The sequence below is a fragment of the Merops nubicus genome, unplaced genomic scaffold, assembly GCF_000691845.1.
Source record: "Merops nubicus isolate BGI_N331 unplaced genomic scaffold, ASM69184v1 scaffold3614, whole genome shotgun sequence".
In the NCBI taxonomy this organism is placed as follows: Eukaryota; Metazoa; Chordata; class Aves; order Coraciiformes; family Meropidae; genus Merops; species Merops nubicus.
In genome coordinates, this window is record NW_008603594.1 from 72,994 (window position 1) to 92,515 (window position 19,522).

Here is a 19,522-nt window from a genome sequence, read left to right on the forward strand (position 1 = left end):
TGGGAAAATATGGAATGCTGGAAAAGGATTACAGTGGTTTTTACATTTACGAACAGTTACACTGCTGGTCACAAGAGAGGTCTCACATTACTGAAAGTACACATATTTGCTGGAAAATAAAAGTCTCTCAAAAAGAAAATAAAAGAAAAGGAAAAGCAGCAGACATTTGAACAGCTGGAAGCATTTTAGGAAACTACCAAAAGGGAGGAAAAAAAAAAATTAGAATAATATTTCCCCTTCTGTAGTAAGCATCATAGTGGTGATATAATACATTCTCAAGAGGCTTAATCACATCTACTGTTTAATCCTCAAAGGTTATTTCATAAAACAAAAATTAGTGGTGTCAACAGAGTTTCTTCACAAAAACCCTGAAGCTGTCGTTCTAAGTTATATTTATATTTCTTCCAGCTCCCATCTTTATCAAATGTCCCAAGAGCTATAAATCTGTGACAGTAAGCTACAGGCCACTGTGCTCTGGTAAACCCCAAGATTTTCTTCCTTTCTTTGTCTATATCCGATTTCAGTATTAAGAAGATGTTGTTTGACACCACTCTGATAAAACCTTGAAAAGAATGTTGTTTACAGAAGGATCAAATGAGACAGCGAATTAAAGACTAGCAGTCATGGGCATAAAAACAGTCTGGCTATTATATATATATATATTTTGATAAAGTATCTACACTCTAGAACCAGCATCACTTGATTTTCTTTCAAATGAAAATCTAGGAGTAATCTCTTAATTTTAAATGCTCTACTTATTCTGCAAGTTATGCTTTATTTTCTTTACTGTAGTGCTACCAGGGCCATGTCAGCACTAGGATTTCCTTTTGCTAAGTTCTTTTTGTCACAATGAATCTTTCAACGTGTGCCAACTCCAAATAAACATTATTGGCAGTTTGCTCCAGTACAAAAACCGGCTAACAAACAACACAAAACTCCCTTAGCAACACCCTTGAATTCCCTTTAAAATTTACTTCCATTAATTTTTTTACACAGGGTTGTTAAAATTACATTAATGAGCTATTGTATCCTTTTGAGAAATTCCCATCTTCACAGTGTGTTTTTACTCACACTTAAGTTTACATTTGTCTACTTTTTGTGGCAGTGCTATTCATAGGAAACAAATTCCCACCACGTAAAATCAGACAAAGAGGAAATAATAGGGTAAAATATCAAATACTACCAAATAGCACACAGCCTGCTAAAAGCCAGGGGCCAGTCTTCCAACCAGCCCTCACTCTTATCTATCCCTTCCCAGAGATCCACCTTTTCTGGTTGAGGTTTTTTGTCTTTATACTTACTAGCTTCTCTTCCTCCTCCTCATCCCTCGGCCTTGGTTCTCTTCCTCTCTTGCTTCTTTCACAGCATTTCTGAGCAGGACACTTATGATACCTTTTGTAACAACCTACAGAGGACGTCTAAAAGACAAGGCCATGTCTAGAGAAAAATTAATCACTTTTTTGTTGTATTGAATAGGCACTCAGCATTTCATTATTTACTTCAAGAGAAAAAGAAAACCCCATGGATAATATTTCCTTATTCACCAATGTTCACTCACTCTATAATGTGCAATCTGCTCTGGCCTATCCTGGAAAACTATCTTTGTTTTGAATTATTTTGCCCCCACCAAAACCTGCCCTCCTATACTTTAAACACTTCCCCAGCAGTTGTCCACTCATCATCACAGGGAACTCCACAGGAACAAACATGCAGGGACCAGATTCAGGCCATACCTATGCAACAACATTGTCAACACCTTTCCATAGTACTTGTCCTCTGCAGTGGAACCATACAAATGCCTACAAATCCATATTCACTGAACCATGACAGACTTCAGCCAGTAAAGCCCTTAAGGCAAGGTGGGCAAAACTGAACCACCACTACACAATGAAACAAATATAACCAGTAAGAGACAGAAAGATGAAAGAATTCAGTTAATAGGAGAATACTTCTCAGAAAACAACTGCTGCCTCCTGAACACTGAAGCTCAGCAGAAGATCTGCAGAAGACAAGCCTAGGAACTAAAAACTAAGCTGAATGAATGGTTTGTCTTTTGTATTTAGCTTTAAAGTTTGCTCTTCTATCCAGACCTGAAGGAGACAGGCTAAATGGCTTTGTGTAACAAAAGATACTATTTGTACTTACAAACATGGCCACGCATATTGGATTAACACAGCTACAACAGCATGGCTACCTTAAATGTTATACTCCACTATGTAATATTTGTGGGGTCCCTATTTTATTCCTTTGTTTCTCCTTTTTTGTGTTGTAAAATACCTCCTGTCTGCACACCCTAACATTTTCCATCACTTACCTGTGCGACTACAGTTTTTCTTCTCCCCTCTTTTTGCTCCTGAACTCAGACAGAGTTCTTAGTTTTCCATCTAGTCTTTTTTTCCAATTTCTCCTCTGCTGCAAACAATTTACTTTTCCCCAGAACACAACTCCCGCGAGGAATAGGGTTAATAGAGTTTAAAGAATAGCCATGAGCATGTGAGAAAGACCCACCCAAGCAGTTCTGGGTCATGCCACTCAACACATGTCCTAATACTGAATCCAATGTGCGTACCAAAGATCATTCCACCTGAACTCACCCTGAAGGTGAGTTCAATTTGCATTTAATCACCTGCTCCAACAAGATCAAATTTTCTAAGAATACATGCTAGAGGATTTGCTCTCTCAAATTCCATCCTTAAGCTCCTATGCAATGGAAGCCATCCTAAATGAAACCAGGTGATCCAATGAAATTATTTATTACTGTTCCACTAACATGAATATTCAAACTTTTACAAGTTTTCACAAAGAAGCAGACCCCATCACAACAATATTTTATTCAGAATTATGAAGACATAGGCAATCTTCCATAAAAGAATTCAGTTCTGTTGAACATTTTTATGAGTCCGTGATAAATGTTTCAAAGTCCTGGTCTAAGTCTGAAACAAGGGCATCCACAAAATCTTCAACTGAAGGTGATTTCTGAAGCATTCCTACAAAAACAAGACACCAGACTCTTAGCAAGAATACTACGACCTTGAAAGCTTTGTTAATAGTAACATTGCTAACTAACATCTAATGTCACAATATGGCAGAAACAGCTATTGTGTTAACCTGTTAAATAGTAGATGCAATTACAGTGCATAGAGATTATTTAATTTCTTCAAGCTACCTGTTACACATTATCACAGAATTGACAGGTTTCAAGACTGTTAACTTATTTTTATCATTACAGTCTTGCTTAAGCAGGGAATTATATCCATTTTACAGCAATGTATCCATAGACTCAGTCATTTCCAAATGACTGGAATAAATCGGTGATGGAGCGGGTATCTAAATCCTTATCTGCTGAGTCTCAGGTCTGACAGACCCAGGAAAAAAAACATAATTTCTCAAAATGCTACACATTTTAAAAGCATTTAATTTAGCATTTGAAGTACAAATACCTCTGAAATTTTTCACAAGGCATGAAACATACCCAAATAAAAGCATATTCAATGCACTGCCATTTTAGTTTTGCTTTTTTACAGTACCAGGACTTACCTTTTACTAAGCATTTTAATTAGTGCATCTGTTAGCTGTAGCATATGGCTACAGAATAACAGACAGGGAAATTAACATAATGAAGAATACTTTGACAGGTAATTCCATGAACAGAGCCCCTAAAAATCTCACACCTTCCTCCCCAGAATCCCAGTTTTTAGAAAGCATGAGAATATATCCTGTAAATTATTTTCAGATGTTTCTCTGTGCTTAACATTACATTAATTTTGGTCTTTTCACTGTTATTAATATTTTCAAGATTATATGTGAAAACTTACTGTGTTGCTTGTATCAGAAAAAAAATCAAAACAACAGTTCAGCTGCCAAATAATGTAAAATTTAATCTTTGTACTCCTTTGAACTGATCTATTCTTTCTAACAACTGCCAGTGTAAACATAACCTTGTTCTGCCCTTTCTGATGAGCGTACCTACTGAACATAATTTTATATTCTTTCACATCCTCAACAATATTTGCTTCAGTGGAAATTATAATTGCATGCTGCTAAAAGACTGTAATCTTTCACTATAACACAATTGATTCAAACCCCACCAGGAAACAGACCGGCTTAAGGTAATTTTGTGTAACAAAAAAGAATTTTCTTACTAAGACCTCACAGAATTCCATTTCAATCTGATTTAAACACATATTGCAAGTGTCAACGCAAACTGCCGTGACCCAGTCAGATTAATACTGAGCACTAAAAGGAAAACAATTCTCATACTCTGTATAGGTTGACTGAAATGCTGTTAGATGAGGTTTGTATAAAGCTTTCCTCAAAATGAAAGAACAGAATCAATATTTCCAAATACTTGGTAAACTCATTTTCTACTCTAAAGTTAGTAAAATTGCTGTGGAATTACTTGTAGTTCACAATGAAAAATGGCTTGCTACATGCTGGGCTGAGAAACAGATGCCTCCAGATACCAGCTACTAATCTGACCTCCCCAGAGAGTCACGGCCTCTTGCAGACTCCCTCTCTCATGTTCCTGAGTGGGCTGGCTGAGGGACATGCATATTTGCTTCCTAACAGCCTTGGAAAAATTCCAGTTTAAACTCATGTTATTTTCCTGCAGTTTTCTCAGAAGTGGAGAGAATGCCTTAAGAAGGTGACACGGATGTCAGCCCACTGGAACATGTACTGTCACGCATGGCTACTGGAGCTTCACCTTAAACTCAGCTGGAGCTCTCTGGTCCCAACAGTGCAATTCTTTTTGCCTTTTGCTGGCCTCGTTTTGCCTCAGATATTTAACTCTGAACACACTGGCTCCATTTCCAGAGACTGAACAGTAGGAAGACCTTCATGGGTGCCACCCATCTGACCTTTCTGAGAGGTCTACTTTATGATTAGATGAGGTATGCCTATGAAGAACCTACTTTTCCCTGTATCTCAGAACAGGTATACATATCTCAAGTTGGTGAAATTATTCCTTACTCCCAATTTTTAAAAGAACCATTTTCCTATAGCAAATATGTCCTTTCCTACCAGATATCAATACGGAGGGATGACTGTAATGCTTCATAGGCAGTATATAAAGATGGCCATAACTGACATAACCACCACTCCCCCCAAGTTGCCAATCATAAAAACCTCCGTCCAATACTGAGTTTATAAAAATCAGCCAGCCCAGATGATGTTCAGCCAATTCTTCTGACACACTACAATTTATTCTGCTGTGGACAATTCTTAAAACTATGATTATCAATATGCTAAAGAAGAAAAGTTAACAGTATAAAGATTAGGGGGAAGAGAAGCGACTGATGCTGGGATTATCTTCAAGTAAATTTAATTTGCCTCTTACATAAAAATGGCAAATCGTAACAAAAACTTTGCAGCCCTGTGTATTACAAAATGAATAAAAGAAACATAATTAACTACAGTACGCTTGGATGTATTTTAGTGATGCTGAATACAGTCATACCAAATCTCACTCAAAACTTGTTACAAGTTGCATTCATCTAGACTCCATACGGTTTGCTTTAAATATGTAGAATAATTCAAAATTCTTCTGGCAATTCTAATGTCCAATGACCTCACACCCAGTAGTTCCAACTTCTATTACTACAAACAGATTTCAGATTTCTTGCACTAGTGGTCTACTGCATTGCTATTTTCCTGTCACTGACATCAAAACCAGATGCTAGCAGAATTTCCTTTTGCAAAGGCAGGATGAAGAGTAACTGAGGTCATTGCTGAAAAACTCCTACTGTAGTAAAATGATCATACCCTTATGAAATATATAAGTACAGATTTTAGGATAGACAACTGCAAAAGAAACAGATAGTAATGGTATTTCCGTGTTTTAACCTCTTACTCTACACAGATCTGTTAAGAATGGTCATCTCCCTTTAAACTCCATTAAAATATATCAAAGCAAGATCAGCTTTGATATATAATAAGTACTCAGCACTTCAGTCTAAATGATTTAGTAAGATGTCCACAAGGTCTGATGGTTGCAGTTTTAAAATCTAGGCGTGTATTTTATACATTCAGCCCAACTCCTATTTCAGCTCAGTCTCTCCCAAGCCTAAGGCAACTACATGGCTTATCTTCCCTGCTTTGAAGTTTTCTTTCACATTGCAGCACCGTGGTTAACCACACCCTTTTGAGAGACGGTTAAGCTATAACCTACAATCACTGAAAACTGGGAGAAGAATAAAGCCTGTGGCAAAATTTGGCCTCTGTCCCTTTGGAACACTAATTACTTTGGGTCCCTGTAGTTTTCAGTTACCGTATGTTGCCATTCACCTTTTAGGCTTTAAGCATATTCCTTGTACAGAGAAGATACACAATCATTATCTGAAGATTTTTACAGCCTACTCAAATCACCATTATACCATGAAGGACAGTTTGAGGCATGGAAAAACAAACTTTCAAACTGCATTGGAACAAACGTGTTTACTGACACAGTTGGTTTGATCACCAACCAGCTGAGTGGGACTGTCTGCAATATAACACAGCATTAACAAATCAAGAGCACAACTTCTCCTGCATTTTGTAGGAGGGCTTCTTCAGAGACCCAAAGGGCAACGTGACTGCTGGAGAAGTGTACTCCAGGATATCTTCCATGCTTTCTGTTCCCAGATCATCCAGCCCAGTACTTTTCACACTGCAATTCACATTCTGCACTTTCTACCTATGCACCTGGGTTTCTTTCCAGTCGGGGAGTGCCAAGAGAGAGAGGGAGGGATGGTGCACACCTGAATCTTGTTCAGACCTGCAACCATCACACAACGGGACCTGGAAGGGACACCTGGGTTACATACCGTTAAAGGCATTTGGAGTCCCTAATGCCATACAGCCCTCAGAGGGAGAGCGTCTGCAAGAGCCTTCTGACCAACCCAAAATGACAGAGGAATCAAGTTCTTCTCAAACTGTATTCCCTCTCTAAAGAAAATAAAAAGCAAGACTCTTCTACAAAGCATTGTTCACTCATTTTTTAATTGCTCCTGCATTTGTGACTTCCGTATTTTGTACATTATCAAAGGGTTAAGATAAAGGGGTCGCTTCAGAAAACGTTAAAAAAGGTTTCATAAAACCTTTCTGAGTTGCTTTGTTTTTTAATGGAAAAAAATGCCAGGAGAATCAAATACAAACAAACAAAAAAAAAAGTATAGTGTGTTTTTTAATTAAAGACTAGTCCAAACAAGAATCTTGTCAGTAACTTCACTGGAAGGCAGGTCAGATCCTTTTCTCTTCCCTAATCAGTACATCTATGGAATCATGTGGGAGAAAGATGAAAAGCTAGGGTCATATCCAAACACAAAAGAAAGACAATAGATAGCTTCTGAGAGGAAAGCTGTAACAAAGAAACTGTATAAATGAAACCTGCTTGCAAAGTTATCTGTTATCAAACAGTCAATGAATATGGCTAACTTCATAATGAGATACGGAAGCACTTCCAGGGTAGAGGCTACATATGTGCATCCAAAAGTCAGGCTTTTACAAGTGCATTTCTTTACATCAAAAACAAAACAAAACAAAACAAAACAAAACAACAACAAAAAAACAAACAAACAGACAAAAAAACAAACAACACAGCTATGGAACTGGAGGGTTTTGAAATATGGCACTAGTGAGCTCACAATCTGGACTGTTTCCCTGAAGAAGAGTAAAATCAACAAGCTTTTAAGTTGGGTGGAATTTGTCTTTAATCAGTAATCTGTCTGGTCATCTGATCTGGGAGTACAGTTTTGCAACTTATGAAAACCAACGAAAGATGGAAAATAACTATTCTGGAATATCCGTAATAGAAGGAAAAAATGCAGTAAAAGGAGTCAAGAGGCTAACTGGAGAAGTAACTGTTCTTAGTTTTCTCCTTAAATTCTCAATTTAGGTAATAAATACAGAGCAATTAAGTATGAACATATAAAAAACTTTTCTATGACTTAACCTCAAATAATCCCAAATTTAGACTATAATCAAACTATTAACTTGCCAAAAGACCTGAATCACCTCAATTCAGTTTTTCAGGGATTCACTCAAGCATGCTTAAGTTTTGCACTGTCCACAAATGAACACAATGTGCAGAGGCAAGATTCAGCTGATGAATTCTGGCTATTTTTATGATCTTGAATAGATTTTAAAATTTCTCTTTAAATTAATATGAAAGAAATACAGAGTATAAAAGTGAAATTCAGAATACAGAAGTGGCCGGGGAGATAATCTGAAGCAAGGAAGATGGACCCTTGAAACCCAGGAAACTACAGGCTGGTCAGTCTCACCACAACCCCTAAGAAGATGGTGGAGCAGATAATACTGGAAACCACTTCAAAGCTCATTAACAACAAACCAAATCATCAGGAATAGTCACCACGGATTCACCAAGGGCAACTCATACTTAATGAACTTTATAACCCCATATGATGAAACAACTGGCCGAGTAGATGAGGGGAGAGCCATACATACTGTCTAACTGGACTTCAGCAAGGTTTTTGACACTGTCTCTGATAAGATCCTTATGGAGAAGATGTTATGTACAAGCTGGATGATCAGACAGGGAGGTGGATTAAAAACTGGCTGAATGGCCCCCCCGAAGGGGTTGATCAGTGCAAGAAAGTCTCGTTGGAGGCCAGTAACTAGTGGTGTATCCCAAGGGTCAATACTGGGTCTGGTCCTGTTTAAAATTTTCATTAATGATCTGGATGATGGGGCAGAGTTCAACAACGAGAAGTGTGAAGTCCCGCACTGGGGAAGGAACAACCCCAGGCACCACTATATGCTGGGGGCCACCCAGAAACAAAGCAGTTTGGATGAAAAGCACATTAGTGGCATGCTGGACACCAACCAAATGGGCCCTTGCTGCAAAGAAGATGAATGGCATCCTGCCCTGCATTAGCCAAAGTATTGCCAGCAGGCTGAGGAACCCGATCCTTCCTTCCCCTCTCCTCAGCACTGTGAGGCCACACCAGAGCCCTGTGGCCAGTGCTGGGCTCCTCGGTACAAAGACAGGCACACACTGGAGAAAATCCAACAAAGGCCCACTAGGATGACTCAAGAACTGGAGCATCTTGCCTATGATGAAAGGCTGAGAGAGCTGGGACTGTTCAGTCTGAAGAAGAGAAGGCCCAGGAAGATCTTATTAATGAGTATAAATACCTGGACGGAGAGTGTAAAGAAGATGGAGCCAGGCTCTCCTCAGTGGTGCCCAGTGACAGGACCAGAGGCAAGGGGCACAAACTGAAACACACGAGGTTCCCTCCGAACATATGGAAACAGTTTTCCTCCAGAGGTCACTTCCCTTCCAGCCTCAGCCATTCTGTAAGTCTGTGAACACCTCTGCCATTTTTTGTAGATCATAGTCTGTGCTGTTATCACCAGTATCACTCATGTTAATGCTGACACAGAGGAGTTACTGCTGTCTGGTTCTGCTATTACATGTGAACAAACAGACCAGCAGGTGCACTACTATCACTGACCTTCAAGAGACACACAATTCTGTTTAGTGGTTTTTGGATTTAAAGAAAAAAATTCAAAATCAAAATGTGTATCTTTTAAACATAGATTTTTCTGCTCACATCATAAAAGATCCCATTATTCTACCATTAATGATGAGTTCATCACCCTGCAGTATGCACAAACAATCCTTAAGCACAGCTTGCTGTCTTCTTCAAATCCCAGGCTGCACAGCTATTGCCACTTCATCATTCACCATCCCTCCTGACTCCCTGATGAACTACCTGCACTAAATGAACTGAGCACTGTAAATACTGAAAAGCCCAAAACATCTAATTACTGCATTGTAAGAGTTAAACTTGTTTATGTGCCTTCACTGTACCTTGCCAGACTTCATAATTATTTGGATTTCCTTTAAACTTAAAATAAACTTGGAATTTCCTGGACTGTGATGCCACTTTTTCAGATTAATTACAGCAGCAAGTTCTTCCCAAAATAACCAATGCATACTCTCAATCCCAAACTGACAGTACCATGTCCCACTGCGTCCTCTCACATGCAAGGGGAAAAGCCAGTTGTTCTTCCATAGATTTTATGTAAGTCCATCCACAGATGAATTTTGCAAACTTAATTCAAGTACTATTTGATTCAAGGGAGCACACTGCCAGTAACTTCAACATAACCTCTAAGACATTCTAGGAAAATTCCATGCTCAGTAGCATTAAAAATGCATCCTAGGAATAGAGGAGATGATGAGCACAATTGGTGTTTAAAAACATTCTTTCTTTCTCTACTGTATGACTTACAATATAATAATTGGATTTGCTTGTAAAGGTGTATTTTTTCATCTTACAACTTGTCTACTTAATCCATAGTTTTGGGTTTTTTGAGGTTACAAACACAGACTCTTCAAGAACAGTAAAAAAGGCAAGTTTGCAAAGTCATGCTGGATGAAAAATAAACCTGTAGATCAGAAATATAAATAAACTAATCTAAAGAATATTTCATTGCTTAATATATGATTAGGCTACGGAGAGCAGAGGTTATGGTGTCAAACATAAAGAGATGGGTCAAAGAACTGGAATTTCTAGTTATGAAACTGTGCCAATCTCATGATGAAATACAGACACATTACCACTGTCTTCCTTATCTGTAAAAAAATAACCCACAACTTCCAGGCAAACTGGAGTGAACAGAGGCCAATGAATTAATATTCATCCTTAATGTTAAGAATTCCGGAGGGAACTGTAAGATGCCCCATTAGATGAAGTACTCACCAGGTGTTCGTATCGGCAACAGTGACACTAATGCAAAAATATTCTGTTTGAATACTGCAACACTGCAGAGTAAAGTCTTTACCCTGACCTCATTGCTAGATTCAAGGTAAAGTCAGTAGTTTCTCAAACTTGTCTCATTCTCCAGACGTTTTTTCAAAATGCATAAAGCACAGTCCTTTTGCTATCACTATGAATGATTTTTAAAAGTTGATTTCCAGATTCAAAAGGCAAATATGGTACTGAGAGGAATAATTAACTATTTTCTTTATTATAGTCTTCAGACTTCCATTTCATGAGAATCTATACTTAAGTACTGATATAACCAAAGCTATTTTGATGATGCCAAGATGACGTGGCCAAACTAAGTTCAAATTCTTATATAAAATGACCAGATCTATTATCAATTCCATGTATGTAAAATCTACTATTTTTTGTACCCAAAAAAGGGGTCATCTATCTTCCTTCAGGTATGTGATACTCTTACTCTAAATTCTTTAAACAGCCTTGTAATCCAACCCTCTGCAGCACTTCACCTCAACTATCTGTGTTTTTATGCTATGTATCACAAGTTCTCCTGACCATGACACAAATCTGATAACCAGTCCACTTAACTAAATAAATGAACAAATTTTCTTTCATAAATCCTATGAAAAACATAATAAAACTTAAAAAGACCAAATTGGGAAACACAGTTAAATTATTACTTCCTTGAGCAAGGGAGCAAAACAGGTTTTTTCTCTACCTTGAACCATAAGTATGGGCTCTTTTCCACCGCCGTGTGCCAGCATCTCTCTACGGTAACGCTCACCCATTGCCCTGGAGAAACACAGATGTTAGAGCCAGCTGCAAACACATCCTGCTGAGCTTTCAGTCAGATTTGCTTCTAGGATCTCTACAGAACTAAAAGACAGAGATCAAATGAAATTTTCTACCCTGAAACAATGACTTGATTCCATGTTGACTCCTCAAATTCAAATTACATTTAAAATTATACTATGAGTAACTGAACTAGACAAATTTTGTACATATGAATATGTGTTGGTGTTTATAGAAGTTAATTTGAGAACAACATTTCAGCCTTCATTGCTCCAAGGGGAAAAGTTGCTCTGCTACAATGCTCTGAACATTCACCTAAGGTATAAGAACATTTAGTTTGTGATCTCACAATTTACTTTTTAATTTCACAAAGCAAAATGAGTAGGATAGCTATACTTACCTTTGAAGTTGGTGACACGAAGCCTATTTAATACCTGCAGTTGCTTTGATTTCAATAGAAAATTACAAGTAATTAGGCATCTATGAAAATCAAGCTCTCTAATTACATCTAAATACAGATTTCAGTGCCTCCCCACTGGCACAGCTGTATTTTAAGACATCAGCATGGCTTTTTTTGCACCAATGAACATGTTCCACAGTATATTTTACATCTGTGGTTATATCCTGTTTTGTAATCCTCCTAAAAATCAAGAAAAAGGCTAAAGACTAATTGTCATTAAAAATTGCATCTATCTACACAGCCACATTTGTTTCATGTTTTCCAGAAGCATGACACTTCATTCTGTTAAATGTTTTCTCTGGTTTTACCTATCAAATGGGTCCTGAGCAAAACACTGTTTCCACACCATGGAGGCAACAGCCCTAGACATGAGGTAGGAGTAATATTTGGCACCGTAACCCACAAGATGACTGAATCGCAGCTGCCAGGCCTGTAAGAGAAAATAAACAAAAATAGAGAAGTCATCTTTCAGATCCGCAAATTGTTCCGCAATATGATGGAAGAAATCTCATACTATTAATGGCAAACAGTCAAAAAAGAAAAAAGGAAAAAAAAAATACCACCAGAAATCCCAGAATAGACACACCCTTTATTATAAGAAGTATTTTTCAACTTAAATACTATATGTCCAATACACTGCTCATCACAATTGAAACAAAACATAAATAGGGTGAGAAGGAGAGAAAACAAAGCAGTAAAAACATGTATTCATATTTGATAATAGCTGTGCTGTTCTACTGGTCTTGAAAGAAAATCACAATTCCCTCATTATAAGTAACAACACATTTTATCGTCTTCCATGTGGGCAAGTGCAGTGCCACAATTGGAAAAGTTCAGTTTATAAGCTTTTGTCTCAAATAAAATGATAATAGGGACTTGCATTTAATACTATAAAAAATACAGCTTCCCACATGCCAAAAAACTCAAGAGGTAGACAAATCACATCCACATGCAATGTTGGTGTTCACAGATTTGCTTACACATTTTAAACACATATATATAGCATATTATCATCCATAACCATACTGTTATTGTTACTTGGCTTTAAGACTTATTCCAGTGATGGTGGACTCCTTTTTCAGTGCTTTTTGGCATTGACTGTTTATTTGTTTCCTTAGCAGAGAAAATCAGAAGTATCAGCCTTTCTTTCACAGAAATAAAAATACTCTTTTAGTTCCTTGGCTGTTAACAGAGTAATTTAAATTGGGAGAGACCTCTGAAGCTCATCTGGTCCAACCCTTGCTCACAGCAGAGCCAACTTTGATAAGGTTTCTCATCTCCAAGGACGAAGATTTCATCACCTCTCCAGTGCAATGTGGAAAGGCAAGCATGTTCAAGCTGAAAAGACATTGTTTCCCAACAGATCTGAGCATATGTTTTGAACAGAAGACTGATAAATGTATAGATGAAGGAGAAGCTTGCTCTGCACTTCTGACTCTCCAAGGAAACCAAAGAGAAGACAAGTCCCCCATCTTATTTTTCCTCCTATCTGAAGTCGAAGCTTTATAAAGAATCTTGTTATATGACTGTTGTCAAGACCTCTGTAGGTATTATAAAAAACAGAATTTTAATGAGGAACTAGAAGATAAAGTAACATAACAGATGTTTTAAATTTAAATCCATGGGCTGTCAGATGCTTTTTCTTATCCTGGAGTCAGTGGCTGAAATTCTGAGGCAGTCAAAGAGAAAAGTGAAGGGTCATTAGTAATTTTCCAGAACTATCTGACTGTGATTCTTTATCACATTGTAAGTAATCTCCTGATTTTTGACAGTGGAAATAAACTATGTTTCTTTATTCAAGAAAGTGCTTATCATCATATTACTCTTCATCAGACCAGTCAAAGATATATGTGGATGCCAAAAACATTACCAAGAGGGTGGAAAAAGAAAGTATTTGGCTTTTAGTGAGTCTTTTTACCTTAAAAAAATAGCAAACAGTGACCTATAGTCTGATCATTGTGAACAGCTGATGAGAAACAAAGTTGTTAGTTCCTTTTTCTGAGCAACACCTACAAACAAGTTCTCGAAATTCCCTGTAATTCAGGCATTCAAAACCTGCTTTTAACCAGATGGTTATCTCCCCCCTACGACAGGTGTTCTAAACAGATGGAATTTGCCATGGGTGAGCAATCCAGCCTCTACTGGTAGCCTACACAACTAGCTTTAAGCAGGAGCAGCAAAATTAGAGGAGGTAAAAAAAAATGTCTCTAGTCTTCAATTTTCCTGTGGGTCTTCATGCATGATGCAAATTCTAGAGAATGATTAACATTTTTTTTCCTTTTCTTTAAAGTAAACACCAGCTCTACCATATCTCACTGTAATGTAAGTACATAAAAGCATTCAGCTTGGATACAGATGATGCAGTTTGCTCTGAAAAGTATTGTGGTTGCTGTGTTTATACATTATAGCTACAGTTTTTCTAACTAGTTCCTTAATTATAACCATAATCACAAAACTAAAAGCACATTTTGAAACAGATCAGAGAGGCTGCATTTTTAGAAGACTGAGCAGGAAAACATCTCAGTTGTTATTTTTTTTTGTATAGTAAGTTTTCAAAGTTAGGATTAAAAGTTTCAGCTTGAAAGTACAACTCAGTCAGGAATGTGGAAAGCTCTACTGACTGGTTTCACATATTTAGAAATTTAAAAAATTTCCAAAGAGAACATTTCAGTGAAAAATACAAGTTGCTTTTTCTGCTACAAACAAAAATAATTTCTATGAGCTTGACATAGGCAAGAATATTTCTACCTCTCCCATCAGAAAGGCATTATTTTAATGCAACATATAAGCTGTAACTAGGACAGTGTGTCTTCCTCAACAGCTCAGATTACACTGTTGACACAAAAAGTTCTTGCATGTACTGATCTGCACCTAAAACAGCTCATTTGCACTTCCAGGATGATCAACTATTTCATTCATCAGGTTTGTTGAAACCCTCTATCACAATTAAGAAGGGAGAAAAGAACATCTTCTCAGCAACCTGTCCAAGACCAGAAGCTTGTTTCAGAGTCTACACCTAAAACAGGCCTCAGTACCCTCTGTTCAGATATGACCTTTTGTTTGACCTCATCTTGGCTAATACACTTGAGTAAGAAACTTGACATTGCTTCCTTTCAAAAGAGAAAAGGAAAGTATAGAGGAACACCAAGGAAAGACACTGCTCATCTCTCTCTCTGCATTTAGGGAGGCTCTCAATTACAATGAAGCTGAGAATTCAAAAATTCACTGGCAACAGGACAGTATCCAAAAAGGGAAACAAAACCAGAGGATGAGTCAATTTTCTTAACACAGATGCCTAAGACAGATAAGTTATAGACGACTCTCTCTTCCTTCACTGGAATGCATAAGGAACATACTTTTAGATAACTCAGGTTATATTATATGACTACCAACCTCAAAGGCATATTGCAGCTAAGACTGTTTTTCCTATTGCAAAGAGCAGTCAAAGACATCTAATTATAAATGCTACTTTTCCCTAGTGAAGTTTGAAGCCTACATTAAATTTTCAATTTATTTTTTTTTTAGCCAGTACAGACTTTCATAACTCTAGTATTTGATCATTCCAGAGGCTGTGGATGCTCCCTCCCTGGAAGCATTCAAGGCCAGGCTGGATTGGTCTTTGAGCAACATGGTGTAGTGGAAAGTGTCCCTGCAAGTGGCAGATGGGCTGGAACTCAATGGTCTTTAAGGTCCCTTCCAACTCAAACCATTCTATGATTCCCTATCACTACCTTTTTCTCAGTCCTCACAAAAGGTTTTTGACCAGGAACTCCTCATCTTCAATATTTCACCATTGTTCTATGGTCAATAAAAAATAAAAATGTCACTGTAAATGTATTTAAAACAAAATGGTTAACCATTCAGAGATAAAAATCCATTTTAATAAAATTACATATAGATGTAAAATTACTTGTTTCTTGTGTTACTTCCAATGCTGAATGATTTCTCTTCTGGAAAGGGTAAAGCCTAGACACATAGAACTAGGGCATCCTCCTTATTAATTGCTATATATTAGGTAAGCAGCTAGAAAGTTAATGAAGACTCTGAGTAATCATCTACTTCAGAAAGTTCCATGAACCCATTCCAGGATTTTATAAACCAGTGCATTTCACAGCATAGCCCATGGGTTATGATAATATGCCATCCACGGGTCATGTTCATGCCTGCTTTTTATCCAGCACAACACACTGAAATAAAGGTGTGTGACTGATCTGCTGCAGCTAAAGGGGCCTTTTTTCCACCAACATTATCCATCTTCTCTTATAACCATGTCTGAAATATTTCCAAAATTTCATGTGCAATGGCTTTCCATCCCATCATGTAACAAACAAAAATGTCTCACTGATACTTTTGCATACTTACACCTTACCAGGGATTTTTCAAAAAGCCCTTGCAGTATATATTCTTAGAGTAAGATTCAGTTCATTTTACTTTAGCTCCATTAAAATAGGTGCCTTGCCCAAACTAGTCCCATAGGCTTCCTTTGTAGTCAGAGGACGGAAGTATTTATCTTGTTATCTTTGGAGAGTCTACGACTACTGCTTTAGGAGAAATCTCAATTATTTACTACAACTTTTATCTTCTCCTTAAAAGTTAAGCCACTTCATTCATTTTAACAATACGGTTGGATCAGTTAAACTAAACTGTTTTGAAGACTACATAAACTAATTTATGATTCAATTATTTGAATTCTAAATTTAGAACTGTTAAGATTATCACAAAAATAATCTGATCTAAAAATTTACATATGATTCTAAAGACAAAACCAACAGAAAATAAATACAGGTAGTTTAATATATGCTAACACAGCTTTTGTTTGAGTGCGGAGAGTAATTTTTCCATGGAGCTTCACTACTTACATGGGATCAGTGCTACAAAATCCTACACCACCTCTCAGAAAGGTAAAAAAAAATCTATATAAACTCTTGACTAGTACTTGGACTTTTCAAAATGCTCTTTCAACAGTTTCTGCTGTCACTTCAGCTACTTCAAAGTATATTTAAGTTCATTTTGCTTTGCAACTTAAGACAAAAAAACACAAGTGAGAACCTGAAAAGACCAACACTAAATTAAAAAAAGTATTTTCATCATTTAAGTCTTCTAATTACATAATGTGTGCTACAGTAATTACATCAATGAGCAGGTTGTTGAATAGTTTCCACAAGGAACAATATTTGATGGAGATGATATCTGGTGCCCTCCCCCTTCTTAATTAAGTTCTTACTCTGGCAGGAAACCCAATGGAGGAGCAGCCAACTTACCTCCTTCAGGGACTACGGGGTGGAAAACCCCTAGGTCTGGCACTAACTTGATATTATTGCTCCTATTGCCCTTGAATTTAGCTATCAGCAAGGGTGGAAAACTCCCGAGAGTCATGGCTCCAGGCTCTGGTAAATGGGGAGCCAGAAGAGAACGGCGACTGGCATGCAAATCAGTACAGGCTAATTTCCCTCTGCTGAGACCCAGGTTTATCAGGGCTAGTGGAAATCCAGGACAACACTATTCTGAAATGCAAACAAGCACACTGAAAGTTAGCACAGTCAATGTTTTCTCAGCACCGTGTCAACCGCTCATACAGCAGGAGCCGTAAGAGATGCAGGTTACAGGTCAAGAACTATGAAGCCACTTTTCAGCAGAGAAAAATAGTGAATTTACTGTGGGCTGCAGATCAGAGGGATGTTCCACATTTAGCTCAGCAGGTTTCCCACTCTGATGGACTAGCTGTGCAGGCATCATATCAAAATACCAGAGGGGAAAAGTGCTTTTAGCAAAACAAAAACCTGTATTATCTGATGACCAGGAGATTTGGTCTTACTTTTTTCCTTTGCATTTTCATGCTCTTCAGATCCATATTCTGCCCCAGATCACTTTTCTCAAAATTCAAGATACTCAAAGAGATTTCACAGCACAGATCTGCAACATCTGGGCATCACGAGCACAAAATTTCAGTCTCATTTGTTCATTACAGTGACTCCCAGAATCATAGTGCCATTCTACTCAAGTTAAATGCCCCTCTCTGAACCACTTCTGTGCTCCCTTTCCCAAAATAACTCAGCATGCAGTTAGACAAGCTGAGAAGCTTCCTGGTAAGGCTCCTACTTTTTTTTTGCCCCTGCAGAGTAATGGGAGAAAGCAGAAGTCCAGGCTGTAGCAGCCAGGCTCCAAAATACAAGCTCTGCCACAGAACTTGCTTATCTCGGGAAGGCCAAATCGTCACATAACAGAATTTATTTTCCTACTTTTGTGTTTAAATTACTCATTTACATTATGAAACGAGAAAAGGATTTTCACACGTTCTTTGCAGCTTAAAGAATTCACTCTTTTGTTGTGAAACAAATCACTGAATTTTTTTCCTTATTACATTAGTCTGTTATGTAAGTTAACAGCATGCTTTGAAGATGTCCTTAATTCATTCTCACTTGAAGAAACAGTTTAATGAGTTTTGGAGTGCAGAGTTTGCAAAGTGTCTGTGCCAGTAGCTACCTGTGGGTAAAGCCAGAGCGCTCACTGACTGGCAGAAACAACTCTCTCCATAGGTATGCTGTGGCTTGCTCGCTCAACTTATTTCCTGTATTTTTGGCCAGAGTCCCTCTAAGTTTTATAGAATTACATCATCATCATTCTGGAGTTTCACAATAATAAAAAAATCCAATAAAGAGATTTAAAGCCACTTCCTTTGCTGCAGTTTCTGATCTTGTTTAGAATAACAGAAAGCTAATTTTGAGAAACCACATTTATGCTGCACCCCTAACTTGCCTAACGCCAGTACTCTTCAGCTTGTCAGTGTTGTGCATTTTTGTGTTAGGAGTGGGGAAAGAGCACAAAGTAAACCAACCCAGAGAGATCACTGACATTTTAGAAACTGAGTTAAGCAAGAGATTAAGATTTCAATTTATAACACTTTTGTGTTTTTATTATAAAATGATAAATAAATCTAGCAAGGCAGGGAATGTAAATATTTTTGCAGTTGTTTACACTAGGGAAGAGGAAAGGAATTTAACATGCAATTAACCACTTTAGTGTTTCTAGATATGTACCGTATGGTCTTCGAATTGCTTAAAATATTTCATTTTTAAACTATTAATGTATTTGAGCTGCTTATAGCAAAATAACTTTGAACTACTTAATTTTCACTCTCTGCTCTCCTCCCCACAAAGTGACTGAGGGAAGGGTGACATAGGAGATAATAAAGAATAGCGACATCAAAAAAGCTGTATGTGTGATCTGCATTGCTCCACAGTCCTTCAAACTTGGATTAAAATACACAGAGATAGGAAAATTGATTCTATATTGTGCCCTTTGACTGACCTTATATGACAAGTTGAGAAACAGTGTTACTTGCAAACATTTTAATTAGTCTTTAGAGTAAAATATAATAAATATTCAGGCAATTTCCAAACAAGTCCTTCATGTTGTAACATGTAACTCTACACACATACACACACCCCATTCAATTACCAATTAATAGTTTCTATTATTGCCTAAGCTTTAAAGATTCATAAGCCTGAGACAACTACAATCAGATCACCATGGTTTC

The 19,522-nt window shown here is 37.5% G+C and overlaps 1 protein-coding gene across 1 annotated transcript in view; it reads right to left on the reverse strand.

Moving 5' to 3' along the window:
* Positions 1-2,892: 2,892 nt before the first annotated feature.
* The window catches only part of MIPEP (mitochondrial intermediate peptidase), a gene marked incomplete at its 5' end in the record, with an annotated part of 45,334 nt that continues 28,704 nt past the window's right edge, over positions 2,893-19,522 (reverse strand). The window contains 3 exons of the mRNA XM_008938720.1: positions 2,893-2,987; positions 11,452-11,525; positions 12,294-12,415. Coding sequence (XP_008936968.1) covers positions 2,893-2,987; positions 11,452-11,525; positions 12,294-12,415 — 291 coding nt within the window. The remainder of the gene's footprint in view (positions 2,988-11,451; positions 11,526-12,293; positions 12,416-19,522) is intronic.